The sequence below is a fragment of the Salvelinus namaycush genome, chromosome 21, assembly GCF_016432855.1.
Source record: "Salvelinus namaycush isolate Seneca chromosome 21, SaNama_1.0, whole genome shotgun sequence".
NCBI lineage: Eukaryota > Metazoa > Chordata > Actinopteri > Salmoniformes > Salmonidae > Salvelinus > Salvelinus namaycush.
Genome location: NC_052327.1, coordinates 27,063,344 through 27,090,249, shown reverse-complemented (window position 1 = coordinate 27,090,249; position 26,906 = coordinate 27,063,344). Strand labels below are relative to the sequence as shown.

General features: G+C 45.2%; 1 protein-coding gene across 1 annotated transcript in view; it reads right to left on the bottom strand.

The window, feature by feature from the left end:
• The window catches only part of igf1ra (insulin-like growth factor 1a receptor), a 141,055-nt gene that overhangs the window by 23,450 nt on the left and 90,699 nt on the right, over positions 1 to 26,906 (bottom strand). The window contains exons 3-10 of the mRNA XM_039016884.1: positions 13,745 to 14,051; positions 12,233 to 12,369; positions 11,338 to 11,482; positions 10,374 to 10,582; positions 10,101 to 10,227; positions 9,766 to 10,001; positions 9,380 to 9,547; positions 8,942 to 9,149 (exon numbers count right to left, since the gene is read on the bottom strand). Coding sequence (XP_038872812.1) covers positions 8,942 to 9,149; positions 9,380 to 9,547; positions 9,766 to 10,001; positions 10,101 to 10,227; positions 10,374 to 10,582; positions 11,338 to 11,482; positions 12,233 to 12,369; positions 13,745 to 14,051 — 1,537 coding nt within the window. The remainder of the gene's footprint in view (positions 1 to 8,941; positions 9,150 to 9,379; positions 9,548 to 9,765; positions 10,002 to 10,100; positions 10,228 to 10,373; positions 10,583 to 11,337; positions 11,483 to 12,232; positions 12,370 to 13,744; positions 14,052 to 26,906) is intronic.

Here is a 26,906-nt window from a genome sequence, read left to right as displayed (position 1 = left end):
TAGCTGCTCAACAAGACCTTAACTAGCTGAATCAGATACGCTAAATTAGGGTTGGACTGAAAACCTACAGGACAGTAGATCTCCAGGAAGAGGGTTGGGCAGCCCTGGTCTAGCCTATAGAAAGCTAATGGGATCCTCCTCTTTTTAATAGAGGCCACCATTTCTCACGCAATTACATTACCTATAGACATGTTGCGCAACATGAGCTCATGAGCTCTCATGAAGTGTTTTATTAGATTTTCGATTACATTTGCCTTGATGTCAGAGTGACTAGAGGGACAATAGAGTGTTTTTTAATGGCGCTGAAGAGGATGGCTGTAACGGTTGTCCTCCTCCTCTTCGTCCGAAGAGGAGGAGTAGGGATTGGACCAAAGCGCAGCGTTGTTATATGACATAATGAATTTATTAAAGTAATGACGAAACACGAAAATACTTCAACAAACTACAAAACAAAATAAACGATGTAGACAGACCTGAACTAGAGAACTTACATAAACACGAAGAACGCATGAACAGGTACAGACTACACAAACGAACGCACGAACGAACGAACAAACGAAACAGTCCCGTGTGGTGCACAGACACAGACACGGAAGACAACCACCCACAAACAAACAGTGTGAACAACCTACCTTAATATGGTTCTCAATCAGAGGAAACGTAAAACACCTGTCCCTGATTGAGAACCATATCAGGCTAAATGACAATGAACCTAAACATAGAAACACATAACATAGAATGCCCACCCCAACTCACGCCCTGACCAACTAAACACATACAAAAACAAGAGAAAACAGGTCAGGAACGTGACATAACCCCCCCCTCAAGGTGCGAACTCCGGACGCACCACCAAAAGTCTAGGGGAGGGTCTGGGTGGGCATCTGTCCACGGTGGCGGCTCCGGCTCCGGACGCTGTCCCCACACCACCATAGTCACTCCCTGCTTCCGTATCCCCCTCTCAATGACCACCCTCCAACTAAACCCACCTAAATTAAGGGGCATCACCGGGATAAGGGGCATCACCGGGATAAGGGGCAGCTCCGGACTGAGGGACGGCAGCTCCGGACTGAGGGACGGCAGCTCCGGACTGAGGGACGGCAGCTCCGGACTGGCTGACGGCTCTGGCTGGTCAGGGCCGGCTGACGGCTCTGGCTGGTCAGGGCCGGCTGACGGCTCTGGCTGGTCAGGGCCGGCTGACGGCTCTGGCTGGTCATGGCTCGCTGACGGCTCTGGCTGGTCATGGCTCGCTGACGGCTCTGGCTGGTCCTGTCTGGCGGAAGGCTCTGGCTGGTCCTGTCTGGCGGAAGGCTCTGGCTGGTCCTGTCTGGCGGAAGGCTCTGGCTGGTCCTGTCTGGCGGAAGGCTCTGGCTGATCCTGTCTGGCGGAAGGCTCTGCCTGATCCTGTCTGGCGGAAGGCTCTGGCTGATCCTGTCTGGCGGAAGGCTTTGGCTGCTCCTGTCTGGCGGAAGGCTCTAGCGGCTCCTGTCTGGCGGAAGGCTCTAGCGGCTCCTGTCTGGCGGACGGCTCTAGCGGCTCCTGTCTGGCGGACGGCTCTGAAGGCTCATGGCAGACGGGCGGCTTTGCAGGCTCAGTACAGACGGGCGGCTTTGAAGGCTCAGTACAGACGGGCAGTTCATGCGGCGCTTGGCAGACGGACAGTTCAGACGGCGTTGGGCAGACGGGCAGTTCAGGCGCCGTTGGGCAGACGGGCAGTTCAGGCGCCGCTGGGCAGACGGCAGACTCTGGCCGGCTGAGACGCACTGTAGGCCTGGTGCGTGGTACCGGAACTGGAGGTACCGGGCTAAAGACACGCACCTTCAGGCTAGTGCGGGGAGCAGCAACAGGGCACACTGGACTCTCAAGGCGTACTATAGGCCTGGTGCGTGGTACCGGCACTGGTGGTACCGGGCTGAGGGCACGCACATCAGGGCGAGTACGGGGAGAAGGAACAGTGCGTACAGGGCTCTGGAGACGCACAGGAGGCTTGATGCGTGGTGCCGGAACTGGAGGCACTGGGCTGGAGACACGCACCACAGGGAGAGTGCGTGGAGGAGGAACAGGGCTCTGGAGACGCACTGGAAACCTGGTGCGTGGTGTAGGCACTGGCCTGGAGCGGGGAGGTGGCGCCGGAAATACCGGACCGTGCAGGCGTACTGGCTCCCTTGAGCACTGAGCCTGCCCAACCTTACCTGGTTGTATACTCCCCGTCGCCCGACCAGTGCGGGGAGGTGGAATAACCCGCACCGGGCTATGTAGGCGAACCGGGGACACCATGCGTAAGGCTGGTGCCATGTAAGCCGGCCCGAGGAGACGCACTGGTGGCCAGATATGTAGAGCCGGCTTCATGGCACTTGGCTCAATGCTCAATCTGGCCCGGCCGATACGAGGAGCTGGTATGTACCGCACCGGGCTATGCACACGTACAGGAGACACCATGCGCTCTACTGCGTAACACGGTGTCTGCCCATACTCTCGCTCTCCACGGTAAGTACAGGGAGTAGGCGCAGGTCTCCTACCTGACTACGCCACTCTCCCTTTTAGCCCCCCCCCCAAGAAATTTTTGGGGTTTACTTTCGGGTTTCCAGCCACGTCTCCTACCTGCCTCCACATACCACCGATCCTGGGCTTTCGCTGACTCCATCGCCTCCCGAGAGCGGCGATTCTCTCCCACCTTAGCCCAGGGTCCTTCTCCATTCAATATTTCCTCCCAAGTCCACGAGTCCTGGTTTTTTGGCCGCTGTTGCTGGTTCCTCTCACGCTGCTTGATCCTTGTTAGGTGGGTGGTTCTGTAACGGTTGTCTTCGGACGAAGAGGAGGAGTAGGGATTGGACCAAAGCGCAGCGTTGTTATATGACATAATGAATTTATTAAAGTAATGACGAAACACGAAAATACTTCAACAAACTACAAAACAAAATAAACGATGTAGACAGACCTGAACTAGAGAACTTACATAAACACGAAGAACGCATGAACAGGTACAGACTACACAAACGAACGCACGAACGAACGAACAAACGAAACAGTCCCGTGTGGTGCACAGACACAGACACGGAAGACAACCACCCACAAACAAACAGTGTGAACAACCTACCTTAATATGGTTCTCAATCAGAGGAAACGTAAAACACCTGTCCCTGATTGAGAACCATATCAGGCTAAATGACAATGAACCTAAACATAGAAACACATAACATAGAATGCCCACCCCAACTCACGCCCTGACCAACTAAACACATACAAAAACAAGAGAAAACAGGTCAGGAACGTGACAATGGCTGACATCTTACATGCTCCTAACCAATTGTGCTATTTTGTAATTTTTTGGGGTTGTTTGTAACTTATTTTTTAACTTATTTTGTACATAATGTTGCTGCTATCATCTCTTATGACCGAAAATAACTTCTGGACATCAGAACAGCGATTACTCATCATGAACTGGAAGAAGATTTTTCCTTTAACGAGTCCGATGAGAAGGATATACTGCTCTCCCGGGGACAGGCCCAAATCCCCATAATTTGCGTGAAGAAAAGACGGAGGAAAAGAGGATGCCGATCAGGCTGCCTTCTGATAATTCGTAGGCGAGCGAGCGAGTAAACTCCCACTGCCATCCATTCTACTTGCTAACATGCAATCATCGGAAAATAAAATGTATGATCTACGATTACGATTATCCTACCAACGGGACTTTAAGAATTGTAATATTTTATGTTTCACCGAGTCGTGGCTGAACGACGACATGGATAATATAGAGCTGGTGGGATTTTCCATGCACCGGCAGAACAGAGAAGCTACATCTGGTAAGACGAGGGGCGGGGGTGTGTGTCTTTGTCAATAACAGCTGGTGCGCGATGTCTAATATTAAAGAAGTCTCAAGGTATTGCTTGCCTGAGGTAGAGTACCTTATGATAAGCTCTAGACCACATTATCTACCAAGAGACATCTATACTATTCGTAGCCATCTATTTACCACCACAAACCGATGCTGGCACTAAGACAGCACTCAACCAACTCTATAAGGCCATAAGCAAACAAGAAAATGCTAACCCAGAAGTGGCGCTCCTAGTGGCCGGGGACTTTAATGCAGGCAAACTTAACTTCACTAGGGTAGGGGGCAGCATTCGGGAATTTTGGATGAAATGTATGCCCAATTTAAACTGCCTGCTTCTCGGGCCCAGAAGATATGATATGCATATAACTGGTAGAGTTGGATGGAAAACACTCTAAAGTTTCCAAAACTGTTAAAATAGTGTCTGTGAGTATAACAGAACTGATTTGGCAGGCGAAAACCTGAGAAAAATCCATTCAGGAAGTAGTTTTTTTTTGTTGTTGTTGTAGTTTTCTATTCAATGCCATAAAAGTATCCATTGACTTAGGACTCAAACTGCAGTTTCTATGGCTTCCACTAGAAGTCAACAGTCTTTAGAAATAGTTCCAGGCTTGTATTCTGAAAAATGAGGGAATAAGAGCATTCGGAATGACTGGACGCTAAAGTGTCGCAGAGCTTTTTCATGCGCTCGACAGAGAGAGAGCAATTCTTGTTTACCTTTTAAATTGACGACGTTATTGTCCGGTTGAAATATTATCGATTATTTAGGCTAAAAACAACCTGAGGATTGAATATAAACATCGTTTGACATGTTTCTATGAACTTTACGGATACAATTTGGATTTTTTTTGTCTTCCTGTTTTGACTGCGTTTGAGCCTGTGGATTACTGAAGAAAACGCGCGAACAAAACTGAGGTTTTTGTATATAAAGAGACTTTATCGAACAAAATAAACATTTATTGAGTAAATTAATGTCTGCTGAGTCAACCATATGAAGATCATCAAAGGTAAGGGATTCATTTTATCTCTATTTCTGACTCTGACTCTGTTCCACTTGGCTGGTTACTGTTTGTAATGAATTGTCTAGTGGGCTATGTTCTCAAATAATCGTACGGTATGCTTTCGCCGTAAAGCATTTTTTAAATCTGACACCGTGGTTGGATTCACAAGACGTTCATCTTTAAACCTATGTAAAATATGTTTTGTTTTCTGAATTTTTATAATGAGTATTTCTGATTTTGAATTTGGCGCCCAGCAGTTTCACTGGCTGTTGAAGAGGTGGGACGCTAACGTCCCACATACCCAAGAGAGGTTAAATCAGTTTTACCAAATTTTTACCAGCATGTCACGTGCAACCAGAGGGGAAAAAAACTCTAGACCACCTTTACTCCACACACAGCGATGCATACAAAGCTCTCCCCCGCCCTCCATTTGACAAATCTGACCATAATTCTATCCTCCTGATTGCTGCTTACAAGCAAAAACTAAAGCAGGAAGTACCAGTGACTCGCTCAATACGGAAGTGGTGAGATGACGCGGATGCTACACTACAGGACTGTTTTGCTAGCACAGACTGGAATATGTTCCGGGATTCATCCAATGGCATTGAGGAGTATACCACCTCAGTCAGTTATCGGCTTCATCAATAAGTGCATCGATGATGTCGTCCCCACAATGGCCGTACGTACAAATTCCAACCAGAAGCCATGGATTACAGGCAACATTCGCATCGAGCTAAAGGCTAGAGCTGTCGCTTTCAAGGAGCGGGACACTAATCCAGACACTTATAAGAAATCCCGCTATGCCCTCAGACGAACCATCAAACAAGCAAAGCGTCAATACAGGATTCAAATTTAATCCTACTACACCGGCTCTGACGCTCGTCGGATGTGGCAGGGCTTGAAAACTATTACGGACTATAAAGGGAAACCCAGACGCAAGCTGCCCAGTGACGCGAGCCTACCAGATGAGCTAAATGCCTTTTATGCTCGCTTCGAGGCAAGCAACACTGAAGCATGCACGAGAGCACCAGCTGTTCTGGATGACTGTGTGATAACGCTCTCAGTAGCCGATGTGAACAAGACCTTTAAACAGGTCAACATTCACAAAGCCGCGGGGCCAAATGGATTACCAGGACATGTACTCAAAGCATGCGCGGACCAACCGGCAAGTGTCTTCACGAACATTTTCAACCTCTCCCTGACTGATCTGTAATACCTACATATTTCAAGCAGACCACCTTAGTCCCTGTGCCCAAGGAAGTGAAGGTAACCTGCCTAAATGATTACCGCCCCGTAGCACTCACGTCGGTAGCCATGAAGTGCTTTGAAAGGCTGGTCATGGCTTATATCAACAGCATCCTCCTGTATATCCTAGACCCACTCCAATTCGTATACCGCCCCAACAGATCCACAGATGATGCAATCTCAATCGCACTCCACACTGCCCTTGCCTACCTGGACAAAAGGAACACCTATATGTCAATGCTGTTCATTGACTACTGCTCAGCATTCAACACCATAGTGCTCACGAAGCTCATCACTAAGCTAAGGACCCTGGGACTAAGCACCACCCTCTGCAACTGGATTCTGGACTTGTTGACGGGCCGCCCCCAGGTGGTAAGAGTAGGCAACAACATGTCTGCCTCGCTTATCCTCAACACTGGGGCCCCTCAGGGGTGTGTACTTAGTCCCCTCCTGTACTCCCTGTTCACCCACGACTGCGTGGCCAAACACAACTCCAACACCATCATTAAGTTTGCTGACGACACAACAGTCTATAGGGAGGAGGTCAGAGAACTGGCAGTGTGGCAGTGTGGTGCCAGGGCAACAACTTCTCCCTCAATGTGAGCAAGACAAAGGAGCTGATCGTGGACTACAGGAAAAGGTGTGTCGAACAGGCCCCCATTAACTTCAACGGGGCTGTAGTGGAGCGGGTCGAGTTTCAAGTTCCTTGGTGTCCACATCACCAACAAACTATCATGGTCCAAACACACCAAGACAGTTCTGAAGAGGGCACGACAAAACCTTTTCCCCCTCAGGAGACTGAAAAGATTTGGCATGGGACCCCAGATCCTCAAAAGGTTCTACAGCTGCACCATCGAGTGCATCCTGACCAGTTGCATCACCGCCTGGTATGGCAACTGCTCGGCATCTGACCGTAAGGTGCTACAGAGAGTAGTGTGTACGGCCCAGTACATCACTGGGGTCAAGCTTCCTGCAATCCAAAACCTATACAATAGGCGGTGTCAGAGGTAAGCCCATAAAATTGTCAGAGACTCCAGTCACCCAAGTTATAGACTGTTTTCTCTGCTACCGCACGGCAAGCGATACCAGAGCCCCAAAACTAGGACCAAAAGGATCCTCAACAGCTTCTACCCCCAAGCCATAAAACAGCTGAATGATTAATCAAATGGCCACCGGACTATTACATTGACCCCCCCATTTGTATTGTACACTGCTGCTACTCGCTGTCTATTATCAATGCATAGTCACTTCCCCCCTACCTTCATGTACAAATTACCTCAACTAACCTGTACCCCCACACACTGACTCGGTACCAGTACCCCCTGTATATAGCCTCGTTATTGTTATGTTATTGTGTTACTTTTTATTATTTTGTATTTTTTACTTTATTTTATTTGGTAAATATTTTCTTAACTCTTCTTTAACTGCACTGTTGGTTAAGGGCTTGTAAGTAAGCATTTCACCGTAAGGTCTACACTTGTTGTATTCGGCATATGTGACAAATAAAGTTTGATTTGATTTGAGTACCAGGCAGTTGGCAGGTTTGGTAGTCTACTAATGACCAGCAGCAGCATCAGAGCTTGGGGAAGCCTAATTACTGTGACTAAACAGTCACATGGAATTTGACTGCCTTCGTGACTCGTGACCACCGGTGTGGCGGTAATACGGTCACCGCAATAGCCCTAGTCAGGACAAAGTATAAGCACTGGGATTTATCAAGCACCAGAGGCTTCACTCTGGAGGTTAACTAGGGGACTATAATTTGTTTTCCATTCCATTTGTTTTGAGATGAACTGGTACTAATTCAGTGAATACTCAAAACTGTACCCTGAATACACAAACACAGTACTGCTCATGCACTCATTTACCTCAGACACACACAGTCCGATCTGCCATCTGGTATGGGGAAACAAGTGGCCTGAGTTTACCCTGAAAAAGGCTCAATTTCAAAACACAATCAGTCTCTCAGTGTGAGTGAGTACATCTGTGTGTCTGTGTGTGTATGACAAAGAGTGAGTGTGTGTGTGGGAATGGGTTGGAGTCTTTAAACTGTAAAGCATCCGTAGCCACGAGCAAGGTAAAATGATAACACAACACAGATGTCAGTCCCCATTCTGGCAAACAAAAGGCTAACGGGCTTATAGTGTGCAGCCAGCCCAGCGAGCAGAGCGCAGGCCCTTCAGACTCATTAATCAGATCCCTCTCCCCGGGTTTGTTTGTGCTGCCTAAATTACAGCCTGCTAGGCCTTAATATCCTGCCGCTGCTGTCGTCATGGTGATGGAATCCACAAGTGCCGTAAGCAGGCCTTTGATCCCTGCACCCGTGTCTCTCTCTCTGTCAGGGTCCTCTGACACAGTTCCAGCCCTACTCCCTCCCTACCTCCTCCCCTCTGCTCCCTCCCCTCCCTCCCCACCTCCCTCCCCTCTGCCCCTCCCCTCCCTCCCCACCTCCCTCCCCTCTGCCCCTCCCCTCCCTCCCTACCTCCTCCCCTCTGCCCCCCCCCCCCCCCCCCCTCCCCACCTCCCTCCCCTCTGCCCCCCCCCCCCCCCCTCCCTCCCCACCTCCCTCCCCTCTGCTCCCTCCCTCCCCCTAAACCCTGATGATGTTTAGATCCTGTCAGTCCCAGTCCCAGGATTGGGTAATTACAACACCACTGTGTCCTGACCCTGGATCTCTCTCTGGGCTATTAAAGAAAACAGGACCCAGATTGTGAGCTCAGCTCTTTGATAATCATCTGCAAAGCCTCAGAGAAGGGTTTGGTCCAAAAGCTGTTAACAATGGGGAAGGTTTTAGGTAGAGTTTTACTATCTTACTGTTGTGTGATCTCTCTCCATAGAGGGAGGCTGCCTGCTGTCTGGCACCTACCTGGGGGTGAAGATGGAGTTGTGCAGGAAGTTCTCAAAGACTTTGCGGTAGGAGGCGTCGTCTATCTCTGCCTTCAGGTCCTCCTTGGTCTTGGGGCAGGGGCAGCAAGGGCCCTTATCCCCCCCAGACAGGTCAGACTTGGTGGGCTTGGTGTCCTCCTCCATGTCTGCCAACCCCGTGGCTGATATCCTGATGGGGATCTTTAGCTCTGTTGTACAGTGGGAGGGGAACAGGACCCATTAGTGAATTCCATTCCCCAAAGAAAGCACAAACAGAAGGTGAATAAGGTGGTGTGTACAGGGGATCTGAATACAAGGTTAGAACAGATACAGTACTTGTATTGGAGAATCAGTGCAAAAATCCATTATATCGACTCCATAATGTACACAGATAAAAATACAGAACGGGTTGGATAAGAAGAGGGGTTGGAATGCTGACCTTTGGAGCAGTAGTTGTGTTGGTACAACTCCCTGTCTTCAGCTTGCTGCTGCCAGCGGATCAGGTAAAAAGTGAGATTGCCGTTAGGGTTGAGGGGAGGTGACCATTTCACCACCAGCTTTGAGGATGAGTTGGCATACGCACGGGCATCCATTGGCATAGACGGCTCTGTGACAAAAACACACAAATGTTGAAATGTTGTGAGTGGTGTTTACTATACAGTTGAAAATGTGTAGTTTTCATGAAGCGTTAAGTAAGAGGGATACATTTGATGAAGTTCTGATAAGAAGTATTTCAGTTGATCTTAGTTGGGTGAAAACTTGTCCATGGCTGAGGTGACTTGCTGTTGTTTACAGAAGCTGTACTGTAGCCTAGTACTGTCTTACCTGAGGGTCTGGTACGTATGTAGACCACGTCACTCTTGGCTCCCGGGATGTGTTTGTCCTCCACGACAAGGGTGATGGCCTTGACAAAGATGGCGTACTGGGTCCAGGGCTTCAGTGGGGACAGCAACACGCCAGGGTCTATCTCTTTGTCCTGAGGCAGGTCCACGTCAACCATGTTCCAACTGTTGGAGCCACACCCATCCTGGCCATCAAACTCTGTGATGTTCTGGTGCGGTCTGGAATGCATGAAAAACACCACCTTCGGTAAATGTGAAGTATAGAGGCTCTATAGTAAAATAGTGTAATATCTGTGTGTGCTATATGCGAGCACTCACGCCTCCTTGTAGTAGACAATGAAGCTGATGAGGTCTCTGTAGTCTGGTGGTCTGTAGCGCTCCCAGGTCAGCTTGATCCGGTTACTCACCGTGCTGTTGGACTTGAACTTCAGGATGTGGCTCTCACCTATAAACACAAACCACATCTTAGATATCCCCCTTACAGGAAACTCAATAGTGATATGATAAAATACTACATTGTATTAACTCAAGTACTGAATGAGCATAGAAAGTTAAAGTAATCCCACTCCATATGTCCGGTGGTGTACTCACAGCTGGCTCTGTCCCCATTGTTTCGGAAATCGTCCTCCTCAAACTTCTCAGTGATGCCCGTCATCTCCCACATCTTGTGTATCTCAGACATGCAGAGTTTGGGGTTGAAACGGAAGGACAGCCTCCCAGCCCTGATGGTCAAGTTGTGTTGGGTCCAGTCCCACAGGTACTGCAGGCGCTGGTTGTCGATGGCAGAGAAAGCATACATCCTGATAAGGAGACAACAGACAGGTGTTAACTTCCTCATACACCTAGTAGCTATGCTGTGAGCATAAATAGGGCCAAACCACTTTTCCATCCATTGATTTACTTTAAACACACAATAGAGCACTGAGGATAAAGTTGTCAAACTGTTGTGGAGTGGTTGGCTTAGTTTTCCATCTGGTGGATGTGTAAAGGGAAGTAGATCGGGTTTCATTGTGCGGTTGTGTCTGTCGAACACTGAGCCATACGGACAGAGAGGGCCAGAGATGAAACAGAGCGACTCAGAGCCTCTCAGCTCCATGGAACACCTGGGAAACTAGCAGAATGCCAGTGCTGCTCTAGAGCACTCCTCCTGCTGTAACTCTAGCATGGGAGGGATGACAACAAGAGGCCTGAGAGACTTTCCCACGACCCTCCTGGTCATCTCCAGAAACACACTCCCTATCTCTGACAGGGGATAGGCCGCTGGTGATGTCATGCTACAGCCAGAATAGGCTGGGAGACCTGAGTTTCTATTCAGATAGATAGCTCATCCACCTTTTCATTACATCACAAGGAGAGGTGCCATGTTGTCTTATGGTGGTTTTATGGGAATTCCTCACTGAAAATGTTATGGCTGGAACCTTACTTACCCTAGCCACATATAAAAATCATTCACAAGGCTTTCAAAACCGTCTGGGATACATCTACCATAAGATAAACGCTGACACTTCCCCTAATCCCCAGACACGGGTCGGACTCAGAGAGCGGCTTGCCGTACCCTTCCATGAGCTCCTCCCCGTTGATGTAGCGCAGGCTCTTGAGGAAGGAGAGCGAGCCTAGAGTGTGGGAGTGGCGGATCCTCACATAGCCTGTCACTGTCTGGATCAGCCCCATGAAGCTTTCCAGCTCTGAGGCGATGTTATCTGGAGAGAGGAGAGGGGAAAGTTAGCAAACACATACTCAGACACAACAGTCAGCGTGTGAGAACCCCAGCTCTGAACACATCAAATCCCAAGGCAACTGTACTGAACACATCAAATCCCACGGCAACTGTACTGAACACATTAAATCCCACGGCAACTGTACTGAACACATTAAATCCCACAGGCAACTGTACTGAACACATCAAATCCCACAGCAACTGTACTGAACACATTAAATCCCACGGCAACTGTACTGAACACATTAAATCCCACAGGCAACTGTACTGAACACATCAAATCCCACGGCAACTGTACTGAACACATCAAATCCCACAGGCAACTGTACTGAACACATCAAATCCCACAGGCAACTGTACTGAACACATCAAATCCCACAACAACAGTACTGAACACATCAAATCCCACAGGCAACTGTACTGAACACATCAAATCCCACAGGCAACTGTACTGAACACATCAAATCCCACAGGCAACTGTACTGAACACATCAAATCCCACAGGCAACTGTACGGTCTAAAGATAAGCTGTAAGTCACCTTGTAAACTGAGCAAATACATAGCATAATAGCAAAATGTGATAACTGGTTTGGGGCACAGTGCAGGCAGCTGATGTAATGTTGACTCTGCGGCCCACACTAGCTCTCCCAGCGCTCCCGTGCTCCCTTCCCGGTCTCTGGGGAGACAGACAGACTGAGTGGTCCTGGTTACTGGTACTGGTACTGGTACTCACTGCCACGGCGGATGTTGATGTGGAGGTTGCCTTTGATGACTGTGCAGCCCATTAGAGACTGAGCAGCATCCACTGAGTCGATGGTCTTGGAGTCACAGATCTTATCACACAGGCCATCACAGGCACTGCAGAACATACTGTGGTTGAGGAAGAGAGAGAAGAGGGAAAACAGTCAAGGAATGTCCTTAACCAAATAAAGCTACAAAATTACAATTTCCAAGAAACCAGATTAAGATGCCTCACCCTAACTCACCCAAAATTTCAAAAAATGTGTCTAATGTTTGCTTTGAAATAGAAGGTCACTTTCTTTATGAACTGTGTAATCTTTTATGAGTGCTTAATTGAACCCTTGGTTTCGTGAGAGTGACTCACTAAATGGCCCTAAAGACAAAAAAAGACTGATATGTCCACAAATATATGGCAACAACGACTCAACATGGAATGTTTGGAGAATGAAAATCTAAATATGGAGACAAGTTACCCTGAGTCACAAACAAAGACATTCTCTTATTCAAACAGGGGAAATATCAAATGGGGTAAATGTCCCGAGTTACAGCGCTGCTGTGAGGAATCCCTCCTGAATGCCTTCAAGCAACACTCAAAGTATTTTTTGTATCTTACGGTAATGCACCAATGGATGAGTCTTGTATACCGGGCACTGAGGTCAGCATCTTCCTCTGATTCTGAATTACATGGAATGTCCACAGGATTCAATCATTCATGACCTAACATGTCTTTCTGCCTGAAGCATTTTTATCCCTGAAGCTTCTCTTTAAGAATGGAATCTCTGAGAGGACCAGGTGTGGAAGGGTTTCACATTGAATCTCTGAGAGGACCAGGTCTGGAAGGGTTTCACATTGAATCTCTGAGAGGACCAGGTCTGGAAGGGTTTCACATTGAATCTCTGAGAGGACCAGGTGTGGAAAGGTTTCACATTGAATCTCTGAGAGGACCAGGTGTGGAAGGGTTTCACATTGAATCTCTGAGAGGACCAGGTGTGGAAGGGTTTCACATTGAATCTCTGAGAGGACCAGGTGTGGAAGGGTTTCACATTGAATCTCTGAGAGGACCAGGTGTGGAAGGGTTTCACATTGAATCTCTGAGAGGACCAGGTGGGGAAGGGTTTCACAATGAATCTCTGAGAGGACCAGGTGGGGAAGGGTTTCACATTGAATCTCTGAGAGGACCAGGTGTGGAAGGGTTTCACATTGAATCTCTGAGAGGACCAGGTGTGGAAGGGTTTCACATTGAATCTCTGAGAGGACCAGATGGGGAAGGGTTTCACATAGAGGTGAATTATTCAGAAGACCTCTGCATGCAAATTCATAATGCAAAAAAACAAACACAGGGCCAGAGACACGCCACAACCAATATGTCAGAGGACTGTATACAGTAACAATAGTGCTGTATATAATAGTATAGATGACCCATAACAGGACCATGCTTGATCCTGGAGAGCCCTTTAGAGCCCTTTAGAGCCTTTGAGGTGAAGTGTGCTCTCTGCTCTTTTACCTATTGCTCTCATTGCGTGTAAAGCCTGATGGACACTCAGGCATGCACTCTCCTTCGTGAATGACAAAGTCAAAGTCGCTGGGCAGGTGCACGCGGGCACACAGGTCCATGGTGATGCAGCGCCATCCCTCAAACTTGTAAGTGTCTGGGGGGCAGTCCTGCACGCAGCGTCCCTCGTGGTAGTAGTGCAGGCAGGCTGCGCAGGCCATGTTGTCGTCCGGCTCCGTACAGCTTCCCAGGCACTGGGCATGGCAACATTCACCACTGTCCGTACATGCCCTCCGCTCACACTTCTTCTCTGGGCACACTGGGCGAAACACAGAGAGAAACAGGTTAGTGAGATGACATGACTGGGTCAGAGTAAACAGTCACCATATTTCAATAGGTCTGGATGACAGGGTCAGAGTAAACAGTCACCATATTACAATAGGTCTGGATGACAGGGTCAGAGTAAACAGTCACCATATTACAATAGGTCTGGATGACAGGGTCAGAGTAAACAGTCACCATATTACTATCGATCTGGGTGACAGGGTCAGAGTAAACAGTCACCATTTTACAATAGGTCTGGATGACAGGGTCAGAGTAAACAGTCACCATTTTACAATAGGTCTGGATGACAGGGTCAGAGTAAACAGTCACCATTTTACAATAGGTCTGGATGACAGGGTCAGAGTAAACAGTCACCATATTACTATCGATCTGGGTGACAGGGTCAGAGTAAACAGTCACCATATTACTATAGGTCTGGATGACAGGGTCAGAGTAAACAGTCACCATTTTACTATAGGTCTGGATAACAGGGTCCGAGTAAACAGTCACCATTTTACAATAACACACTAAAACACACTAATGCAGCTAACAGATAAAGCACAGCTCACTGTTTAAGCTCATATACAGTCTCGAAATACAATAAATTAAAAGGCTTTTAGACTGGAATACATGTATGAGGTTCTTCCCCTGGAGAGGAAAAACGGTTAAATGGGTTAACTATTATTAGACCTATATCAAGTGTTCTGAGGACAGGAGTGAGGATAGGTGACATGACGAGACTCGGATTAAGCTGGACGGTGTGTGTGTGTGTGTGTGTGTGTGTGTGTGTGTGTGTGTGTGTGTGTGTGTGTGTGTGTGTGTGTGTGTGTGTGTGTGTGTGTGTGTGTGTGTGTGTGTGTGTGTGTGTGTGTGTGTGTGTGTGTGCTTTTACACACTATGTGTGCGTGCCTAGCCTGTTCTGTGCTCGTTGGAGGTCGAGGAGAGGCAGGCTTTAGGATTAGTGGGCTGTAAAATGGTAATCGCTGAGCAGAGCTGGGGAGCTGTAGAGCGCTGTCAGAGAGGAAGTGGTGTGCCGTCAGGGCGTCGAATGTTTGCGCAGGGCCCCACGCTGCTCTATGCCAGCCTTGTTAGTAAACTGCAGAGCTGGACCCACTACAGATACATATTATTGCTGTTTGGGACTATTAAGGGAATTTGAGGGAGGGGAAAGAGAGAGTGGAGAGAAATAGAGGTTGTCTCGCCAGTAGTTGGAGATCCATTGACTCCAGGAGCAGTGGAGGGCTCCAGGACGAGGTCCCGCTGAGAAGAACCTACGGACGTACAGTACAGTGCACCCCTACCAGATTACAGTGCATCCCTTTATTCAAGTATGTTTTTTATTAAGGGACTTACCACCCAAGTCAAGAGAAAAAGACTCCAAAGAAAACCCTCATCTTATGCATCATAGGCTATACAATCCCAGACAGCTAGACAGAGACAGAGCTGTCTGATTTTCAGTCAATTGCTTGAGAAACAACATTGATGTATTTCATTGGTTTACCAATATTGTGCCTTAACTAGGGACACAAATGACACCACTTACAGAGCTCAGAACTCCTATCCAAACTACCAGAGCAGCTTCCAAGACAGATGAACTTCCTTCAAGACCGTGAGAAAATCAACAGTAAAATTATTATGTGGAGAACACTGGCATGTTTCAAATTAAGCTTTTAGCGACATGAATAACAGAATAGTCAGTGTTTACTGAGGATAGCAAAAGGACTGAACCGCACAACAATGTGGTATGAATAACAAAGCATTCCCTCTGGTTGAGACAGACAGTGACTTTGGTTACAATAGTAGGAAAGACAGGCTCCAAACAGTCCATTGGATTTGCTGCCCTATCAACTCTACAACTACAAGACTTTAAATCCGCCTGTAATCAGCTCTGAATATCCGACCAGGTATTAGGCCTGTGCTGTAAGATGTTTAGACCTAAGTGGTATTAACCCATAGTTAGTACTGCTTATTATAATCCTTATGTGCTATATGCTGATGTCTCCGGCAGGAGAAGAGGAGGACAGGAGACTCACTAGTTCTAATGTATTAAAGGTCACCTGAGTTTGGTCAGGAAAGGGAAAATTACTTTTTCAGGGGCCCAAGGGATGCATGAGGGAAAGTGAGGTAGCATATCCCCATGGTAACTCATGCACAATGATAGGAGCTCTAATCTGGAGGCCAAGGGAAGTCTACTACACAGAGACAGGCCTGGGTGTGGGCCCAAGTGAATTGACGTGCAGGAGCCCTTGGTGACCTAGTGCTTTTGCAAAGGATTGTCCCCTGTGTGAAGAGGATCTAGCTAGTAAAATACCAACTCCAACTGAGAAGGCCAACGGCGAGCAACACGACGACGCTCCTAGTTCCTTAGCAATGGGCTCCTGGGGCCAAGCGCTGCAGGCTGGACGGGCACAGCCAAACACACATACACATGTCTCCATCATTCTGTCTGTTCAGGCCTATACATGCCACAGCACTAATGAGGAAATCCACCCATTGTGTGTTTATTGGGGTAATTAATCTGCATACTGACATATAGAATGATACTCAATTAGGTGTATACTGAGTGTGATGCAGAGAGAAAGAGTATGAGAAAAAGAAAGAGCGAGAGAGAGAGTGTGTATAGTAGGGGTGTTTTTTCAAGAGGCAAGTTTGTTTGCTTGTATAAGACGTGTCTGGTGTCAGAAGATCAGCGGTGCTTGTGAATCAGGGGAGAGAAGGACTGGGGCTAAACTAATCTCAACATGAATATTGCATGCTGTTTTACCAAACATCTGTGTCAGTTAAGGAGAACGTGACAATGCACTACAGCAATTCTGCAGTGCAAACACATCATACTCCCACAGTAGAAACTAGCCTAGCACTTATCTTCCTAACAAGGGAGGACACTCTTTCATCATTCCCACTCCTAACCATTTCTCAAATAGTTTAGATTCTTTCTCACATTGGTCAAATCACAAGCTGAACATACAATAGGTTACTCAAACATTCCATCAGAGTTTTGTAATCAACAGAAAAACTGAAAAAATATAATGAACAACAAATGCTAACATTTTCAGCTATTTAGTTAAAACAACACAGGCATGATCCTTTTTAATTCTTCTGATACCTTTAGCCAACACTTCGGCTAATCACTCCATTTATTGCCATCCAGAATGTGATCATTTGTTTATTACTGATCAGCTCCTCACCTTCAGCACACAGGAGTGAATGCGGGAAAACCTTTTCTAAACCCTATCACAGTGGAATGAGTATGGGTGGCAAATGAGAACTACACTTCCTTAAATAGCCAAATGGTCCTTTTATGAGCTATATATAGATACACCATTCCTCGTTCCAATTCCAACTCTCTAACCAGGCTCTGGCTCAATGCTCCATAAATACCCAGCCATTCTGGACCTACTCCATGAAGAGAAATGCTTTTCCTTTAACTAGCCTATCCAATGCCAACACATATTAGTCATTGATCTCGGAGTTGATTCCCATATTTTCATGATGGAGGTGAACAGAGAGAGAAAGAAAAGCAGAGAGGAGAAAAAAAACAGGAAGCCATTCATTTCTTGGAACTCTGTCAAAAGGGGGCAGCCCAGGCAAACTCAAAGGGGCCTCGCTGGGAGAGGTTCCGCATCATTTAAACAGATTCCTCAATGAAGAGAAATTCCAAACATGCATACCTTCCGCTGGGAGGAAGAGGGGGGAGCTGCTGCCTAACAATCCATATAAGTCAAGCCCATTTCCCTGTGTGACCAAACAACCCGTGGTATCAAGGATACAATCCTGTATTTATAGATGCTCCATGTGCAGCCAGCCTATTTACACGCTGCTTGCTCTACACACAGCTATGCATGGCATTGTGGGTTTCCACTGCTTCAGAGGAAAGGGAAGAGACCACCAGACTACCTAACAAGGAAGGGGCTCCACGCAGGACTGGTCAGAGAGTATGTCTCATCAACTTAGGAGTTAGTTATAGTCCTCATCTGGAAGGAGTGCTCTATTTTGCACAGTATTGGATCTAAAGGAGATGAATCACAATTGACATGTATATCACTGAATTGAGGAATAAAATGTAAATAGATATAGTTTAAAAAATGCACTTTCAGTTTTCCTTCATTAAAAATGAAAGAGTTCATTATGATACTGGAACACTGGGCTTAGAAAATATTAGCTGTAAATTGTTGTTGTGCCCAGTCATGTGTGACCGTCAGTAGAGAGAGCTGACAACACACTCCTGCTGCAGTGAACCAGAGGGTTGGGGGGTGGGTGTAGGGGTTTTGTACCATACTGTTATCCCTGCACAATCTCTCCCTCTCCTCTCCCAGTGAAAACTGTCAGGTCAGACGCCATAGACACTGCAGCTGCCCAGCCTGCCCCCGCTGCATGCTGCAAAATCACTGCAACGTGAGGAGCAGCACGGTCCATCTCCTCTGTAGTAAACAACACAATGAACACAGAGAGAGAGACAGAGAGTGGGCTCACCGCAGAGACATCCACACATTCCTGTACCCTCCAAGTAATAAAAGGAGAATGAACGAAGAGCTACAGTAAAATCAGTGCTGTAACAGACTGGAAAACAGAGATGCTGTATAAAAGCCCATTGACCCACTTGGATGTTTTTCCTGTCATATGTTGCTGCCTGTGGTCTGAAGTCACTGGAGGAGAATATGTAAAGTATCCCCAGAGTGTTCTGGGCAGCTCAGTAATCAAGGAGTAGAATGTTAACCCCTTTATCCTCTGAACCAGCACAATAACACACTTCAAGAGACTAGACTCAAATACAGGCTATAATAAACCCTGGATATCCTCTAGTTCTGTAGTAGAGGGATGAGAATGCTCATCTTGCTGCAGGAATGCTACTGCAGGGCCAGGATGCAGATAAGTGGTCTGAGAGGTTTGGCTGACAAGCAGCATCTGCATCAGAGAGCGAGTGTCAGATCCTTGCATCGAGAAGGCTCACTGGTGGGGGGCATGTGATCATGGGGAGCTGTTGCGATCTTGTGTTAAGTAGCCTATGGGAACTTGATGTGACCCACCATCTGGCCGACGGCCCCCTCCCCCCTCTCCAGGGTTGGGGAGTAATGGACATGTAAGGGATTACAAAAAATGGAACTGTAATCGGTTACGTTACCAGCAAAAAATATTGTAATCAGATTACTGATACATTTGAAAAACTAGACAATTACTTAGAGGATTACATTTAACTTCAGAAAGAACATTTGCGGGGGAAAAATGATTGACACTTCTCTGTTTTCTCAATGACATTCAAATCAGCATTGAAAAGTGGCGCAAGTTTAAGTTTGTTCCACCTGAACGAGTCTGACCAGAGCCCACTATGATGACACACAACGACACACAACATGTGCTTGATGGATTTTGTAGGCTACAGTCCAAGCAATGTCTTCCAATGGTGCGACTGCTGTCGGCATCCAAAGATTATCCAAATTGAATAAACGCTTGGAGGTAAGGATGACAGCAGTGGTGTAGTCTACGGTAATACGGATATCACTTATTATTGATATCTACAGTACCAGTCAAAAGTTTGGACACACCTACTCATTCCAGGGTTTTTCTTTATTTGTACTATTTTCTACTTTGTAGAATAATAGCGAAGACATTAAAACTATGAAATAAAACATATGGAATCATGTAGTAACCAAAAATGTGTTAAACATATATATTTAATATTTTAGATTCTTCAAAGTAGTCACCCTATGCCTTGATGACAGCTTTGAACACTCTTGGCATTCTCTCAACCAGCTTCATGAGGTAGTCTCCTGGAATGCATTTCAATTAAGAGGTGTGCCTTGTAAAAAGTTAATCTGTGGAATTTCTTTCCTTCTTAATACGTTTGAGCCAATCAGTTGTCTTGTGACAAGGTAGGGGTGGTATACAGAAGATAACCTATTTGGTAAAAGACCAAGTCCATATTATGGCAAGAAATAAGAAAAGAGAAACGACAGTCCATCATTACGTTAAGACATGAAGGTCAGTCTATCTGGAAAATTTCAAGAACTTTGAAAGTTTCTTCAAGTGCAGTCGCAAAAACCATCAAGCACTGTCACGTTTACTCCCGCTCCCCCTCATTGGTGCTCGACGTCGCCAGTTGTCTTATTATTACGCACACCTGCCACAATCATTAAGCTCACCTGCACCTCATGATACTCACCTGGACTCCATCACCTTCCTGATTACCTCCCCTATATCTGTTACTCCCCTTGGTTCTTTCCTCGGGCGTTATTGTTTCTGTTCCTGATTTCATGTCTATACGCTACCCGTGTTTCTTGTTTTGTTCCATGTTTGTTTGTTTATTAAATTCACTCCCTGTACCTGCTTTCCGATTATTAGCGTACACGTTACAGAATAACGCCTCACCAAAGGGAAGCAACAGGGATGTTTTTGTTTTTTGTTTTTAATACTGGTCAAGTTGGGTCAAAGTGCGGCTGCTGAAGCAACCGGGGATGCCTCAGCTGGCTCGTCAGGCTACCATGCCTCAGCTGTCTCGACAGGTTCTCAAGTTTCAGCTGAGCTGTAGAGCCAGGTTCTCAAGCCTCAGTTTGCTCGACAGGCTCCCGCGCCTCAGCCGGCTCGTCAGGCTCCCGCGCCTCAGCTGGCTCGTCAAGGTCCCGCGCCTTAGCCAGCTCGTCAGGGTCCCGCGCCTCAGCCGGCTCTACCGGTTTCCGTGCCTCAGCAGAAGCTACCGGCCCACTCGTGGTCCTCGGGACTGTCCCTCTGGTCGGCGTCATCAGCCGCGCGTCAGTGGGGTACTGTCACGTTTACTCCCGCTCCCCCTGTCTAGTGTTCGACGTCGCCAGTTGTCTTATTATTACGCACACCTGCCACAATCGTTAAGCGCACCTGCGCCACATGACACTCACCTGGACTCCATCACCTTCCTGATTACCTCCCCTATATCTGTCACTCCCCTTGGCTCTTTCCAAGGTTCTTTTGGTTCTTTTATTGTTTCTGTTCCTGTGTTTCATGTCTGAACGGTACCCCTGTGTCTTGTTTTGCTCCATGTTAGTTTATTTATTAACCTCTACAGGATCGGTGTTGAGCTAACATAGGCTAATGTGATTAGCATGAGGTTGTAAGAAACCAAAATAAATCCTGGGACATAGACATATCTGATATGGGCAGAAAGCTTACATTCTTGTTAATCTAACTGCACTGTCCAATTTACAGTAGCTATTACTTCAAAATGTATGAATAAACCAATTAGGCACATTTGGGCATACAACATTTTGAATAGATATGCAATAGTTCTTTGGATCAGTCTAAAATGTTGCACATACACTCCTGCCATCTAGTGGCCAAAGTATAAATGTTGCCAGATCTAGAATAAGGCCTTTCAAAGATGATGGTACAAAAATGACAGTATTATCTTTCACCAGATCTAATGTGTTATATTCTCCTACATTAATTTCACATTCACACAAACTTCAAAGTGTTTCCTTTCAAATGGTATCAAGAATATGCATATCCTTGCTTCAGGTCCTGAGCTACAGGATGTTCGATTTGGGTATGTCATTTTAGGCGAAAATTTAAAAAAGGGGCGGATCCTTTTAAATTCACTCCCTGTACCTGCTTCCTGATTATTAGCATACACGTTACAAGCGCTATGATGAAACTGGCACTCATGAGGACCTCACAGGAAAGGACAACCCAGAGTTACCTCTGCTGCAGAGGAAAAGTACATTAGAGTTACCAAGCCTCAGATTGCAGCCCAAATAAATGCTTCACAGAGTTCAAGTAACAGACACATCTCACATCTGAACATCAACTGTTCAGAGGAGAATCAGGCCTGTCAAATTTCTGCAAAGAAACCACTACTAAAGGACACCAAGAAGAAGAAGAGACTTGCTTAGGCCAAGAAACCCGAGCAATGGACATTAGACCGGTTGAAATCTGTCCTTTGGTCTGATGAGTCCAAATTTGAGATTTTTGGTTCCAACCGCCATGTCTTTGTGAGACACAGAGCAGGTGAACGGATTATCTCTGCATGTGCGGTTCCCACCGTGACGCATGGAGGATGAGGTGTGATGGTGCTTTGCTGGTGACACTGTCAGTGATTTATTTTAAATTCAAGGGACCCTTAAAACTTCTTCTCAATAGGGGGTGCTGTTTGCACTTTGTAATAATTTCGTTCCCAAATTAACTTCTACTTGCACACAATCCCGGATCCGGGAGCACCCCCATCAGTAAAAAAGCTGACTAGCATAGCCTAGCATAGCGTCACAAGTAAATACTAGCATCTAAATATCATTAAATCACAAGTCCAAGACACCAGATGAAAGATACACATCTTGTGAATCCAGCCATCATTTCTGATTTTTAACATGTTTTACAGGGAAGACACAATATGTAAATCTATTAGCTAACCACGATAGCAAAAGACACAACTTTTTTTTCCCACCATTTTTTTCCTGCATAGGTAGCTATCACAATTTCGACCAAATAAAGATATAAATAGCCACTAACCAAGAAACAACTTCATCAGATGACAGTCTGATAACATATTTATTGTATAGCATATGTTTTGTTAGAAGAATTTGCATATTTCAGGTATAAATCATAGTTTACCATTGCAGCCACCATCACAACTCTCACCAAAGCAACTAGAATAACTACAGAGACCAACGTGAATTACCTAAATACTCATCATAAAACATTTCTGAAAAATACACAGCGTACAGCAAATGAAAGACAAAGATCTTCTGAATCCAGCCAATATTTCAGATTTTTTAAGTGTTTTACAGCAAAAACACAATATAGCATTATATTAGCTTACTACAATAGCCAACCACACAACAGCATTGATTCAAGCCAACAATAGCGATAACGAATAAACCAGCAAAAGATATTAATTTTTTCACTAACCTTCTCAAACTTCTTCAGATGACAGTCCTATAACATCATATTACACAATACATATAGAGTTTGTTCGAAAATGTGCATATTTAGCGGCACAAATCGTGGTTATACAATGAGAATAGTAGCCAAGCTGCCAACAATATGTCGGGAGAAATCTTGGGAGAGGCACCTAATCTAATCAGTAACTAATCCTAAACTTGACTAAAAAATACAGGTTGGACAGCAAATGAAAGATACATTAGTTCTTAATGCAATCGCTGTGTTAGATTTTTTAAATTAACGTTACTACGACGTACAGCGTGCGTTAAAGCGAGACCGCACCGAAATGAATGGCGGAATATGAGTTTTACATTTTTCAACAGAACAACGAATTAACATCATAAATAGTTCTTACTTTTTGATGAGCTCCCATCAGAATCTTGGGCAAGTTGTCCTTTTTCCAAAAGAATCGTTGCTCGGTTGTAGATTGTCGCATTCAACTTTGGAATTAGCAGTAAACATTAGCCATATGGGCCAGACGTGCCCAAGTCCCTAGAACGCAGCACAAATAAATACCCGAAGATCGCAATATACTGATATAAACTGATATAACTCGGTTTAAAATAACAACATTATGATGTCTTTAACAACTATATCGAATAAAATCAGAGCCGGATATATCTAAGGGCTATAACGGGAGCTTTCTAGAACGCCATCCTGAGGTCTGTCTTGCGTCATGGCGAAGGGAAAAAAGAGAGTACACCACGTTGCCAGCCCATTTATAAGGCCTCAGATCTGCCTAGCAACTCCATTCCAATTCTCACTATTTGCTGACATCCAGGGGAAGGCGTATGCAGTGCATCTCAACCAATAGAATACATGCAAATTAATAAACCGACCTCAGAACAGCCTGCAGATTTCAGATTTCTCACTTCCTCATAGGAAAATTGCTCCAACTCGAGTTCTGTTTTACTCACAGATATAATTCAAACGGTTTAAGAAACTAGAGAGTGTTTTCTATCCAATAGTAATAATAATATGCATATTGTACGAGCAAGAATTGAGTACGAGGCAGTTTAACCTTTTCTCAATAGGGGGTGCTGTTTGCACTTTGTAATAATTTCGTTCCCAAATTAAACTGCCTCGTACTCAATTCTTGCTCGTACAATATGCATATTATTATTACTATTGGATAGAAAACACTCTCTAGTTTCTAAAACCGTTTGAATTATATCTGTGAGTAAAACAGAACTGGACTTAGAGCAATTTTCCTATGAGGATGTGAGAATGCTGAAATCTGCTTGCTGTTCTGAGATCTGTTTATAAATCTGCCTGTCTTCTATTGGTTGAGATGCACTGCATACGTCTTCCCCTGGGTGTCAGCGAATAGTGAGAATTGAAATGGAGTTGCTAGGCAGAACTGAGAGGTTATAAATGGCCTGGGAACGAAGGGTCCGGTCTTTGTTCACTTCGCTCTGACGCAGGAAGGACCTCTGGCTGTGGCTCTAGAACGCTCCGGTTATAGGCCTTAGATATATCCGGCTCTGTTTTTATTCGTTATAGGTGTTAAAGACATCATAATGTTGTTATATTAAACCGAGTTATATCAGTTTTTATCGGTATATTGCGATTTTCGGATATTTATTTGTCCTGCGTTTTAGTGAGTCGGACACGTCTTTGCCACATGGCTAATGTTTACTGCTAATTCGAACGTTGAAGAGGACAATCTACAACCAAGCAACGATTCTTTTGGACAAAGGACACCTTGCCCAAGATTCTGATGGAAGCTCATCAAATAGTAAGAAGTATTTATGATGTTAATTCGTTGTTCTGTTGAAAAATGTAGAACAGATATTCTGCCAATAATCTAGGTGCGGTCTCGCTTTAACGCACGCTGTATGTTGTAGTAACGTTAATTTTAAAAATCTAACACAGCGATTGCATTAAGAACTAATGTATCTTTCATTTGCTGTCCAACCTGTATTTTTTAGTCAAGTTTATGATTAGTTATCGATTAGATTAGGTGCCTCTCCCAAGATTTCTCCCGACATATTGTTGGCAGCCTGGCTACTTTTCTCATTGTATAACCACGATTTGTGCCGCTAAATATGCACATTTTCGAACAAACTCTATATGTATTGTGTAATATTATGTTATAGGACTGTCATCTGATGAAGGTTTGAGAAGGTTAGTCAAAAATGTAATATCTTTTGCTGGTTTATTCGCTATCGCTAACATGCATGAATCAATGCTGCTGTGTGGTTGGCTATTGTAGTAAGCTAATATAATGCTATATTGTGTTTTCGCTGTAAAACACTTAAAAAATCTGAAATATTGGCTGGATTCACAAGATCTTTGTCTTTCATTTGCTGTACGCTGTGTATTTTTCAGAAATGTTTTATGATGAGTATTTAGGTAATTCACGTTGCTCTCTGTAGTTATTCTAGTTGCTTTGGTGAGAGTTGTGATGGTGGCTGCAATGGTAAACTATGATTTATACCTGAAATATGCACATTTTTCTAACAAAACATATGCTATACAATAAATATGTTATCAGACTGTCATCTGATGAAGTTGTTTCTTGGTTAGTGGCTATTTATATCTTTATTTGGTCGAATTTGTGATAGCTACCTATGCAGGAAAAAAATGGTGGAGTAAAAAAAGTTGTGTCTTTTGCTAACGTGGTTAGCTAATAGATTTACATATTGTGTCTTCCCTGTAAAACATTTTAAAAATCAGAAATGATGGCTGGATTCACAAGATGTGTATCTTTCATCTGGTGTCTTGGACTTGTGATTTAATGATATTTAGATGCTAGTATTTACTTGTGACGCTATGCTAGGCTATGCTAGTCAGCTTTTTTTACTGATGGGGGTGCTCCCGGATCCGGGATTGTGTGGAAGTAGAGGTTAACCAGCATGGCTACCACAGCATTCTGCAGCGATACGCCATCCCATCTGGTTTGCACTTAATGGGACTATCATTTGTTTTCAACAGGAAAATGACCCAAAACACACCTCCAGGGTGTGTATGTGATATTTGACCAATAAGGACCAGGATGGAGTTCTGCATCAGATGACCTGGCGTCCACAATCACCCGACCTCAGCCCAATTGAGATGGCTTGGGATGAGTTGGACAGCAAAGTGAAGGAAAAGCAGCCAACAAGAGCTCAGCATATGTGGGAACTCCTTCAAGACTGTTGGAAAATCATTCCTCATGAAGCAGGTTGAGAGAATGCAAAGAGTGTGCAAAGCTGTCATCAAGGCAAAGGGTGGCTACTTTGAAGAATCTCAAATATATTTTGATTTGTTTAACACTTTTTTGGTTACTACATGATTCCATATGTGTTATTTCATAGTTTTGATGTCTTCACTATTATTCTACAATGTAGAAAATAGTAAAAATAAAGAAACACCCTTGAATGAGTAGGTTTGTCCAAACTTTTGACTGGTACTGTACTGCGTGTATATATATATATATATATTATATATATATCAACTGTATATATATATATATATATATATATATATATATATATATATATATATATACAGTTGAAGTCGGAAGTTTACATACACTTAGGTTGGAGTCATTAAAACTAATTTTTCAAATAGCTGATGATGATGTTATGGCTTTAGAAGCTTCTGATAGGCTAATTGACATCATTTGAGTCAATTGGAGGTGTACCTGTGGATATATTTTAAGGCCTACCTTCAAACTCAGCGCATCTTTGCTTGACATCATAGGAAAATCAAAAGAAATCAGTCAAGAACTCAGGAAAAAAATTGTAGACCTCATCCTTGGGAGCAATTTCCAAACACCTGAAGGTACCATGTTCACCTGTACAAACAATAGTACGCAAGTATAAACATCATGGGACCACGCAGCCGTCATACCGCTCAGGAAGGAGAAGCGTTCTGTCTCCTAGAGATCAACATACTTTGGTGCGAAAAGTGCAAATCAATCCCAGAACAACAGCAAAGGACCTTGTGAAGATGCTGGAGG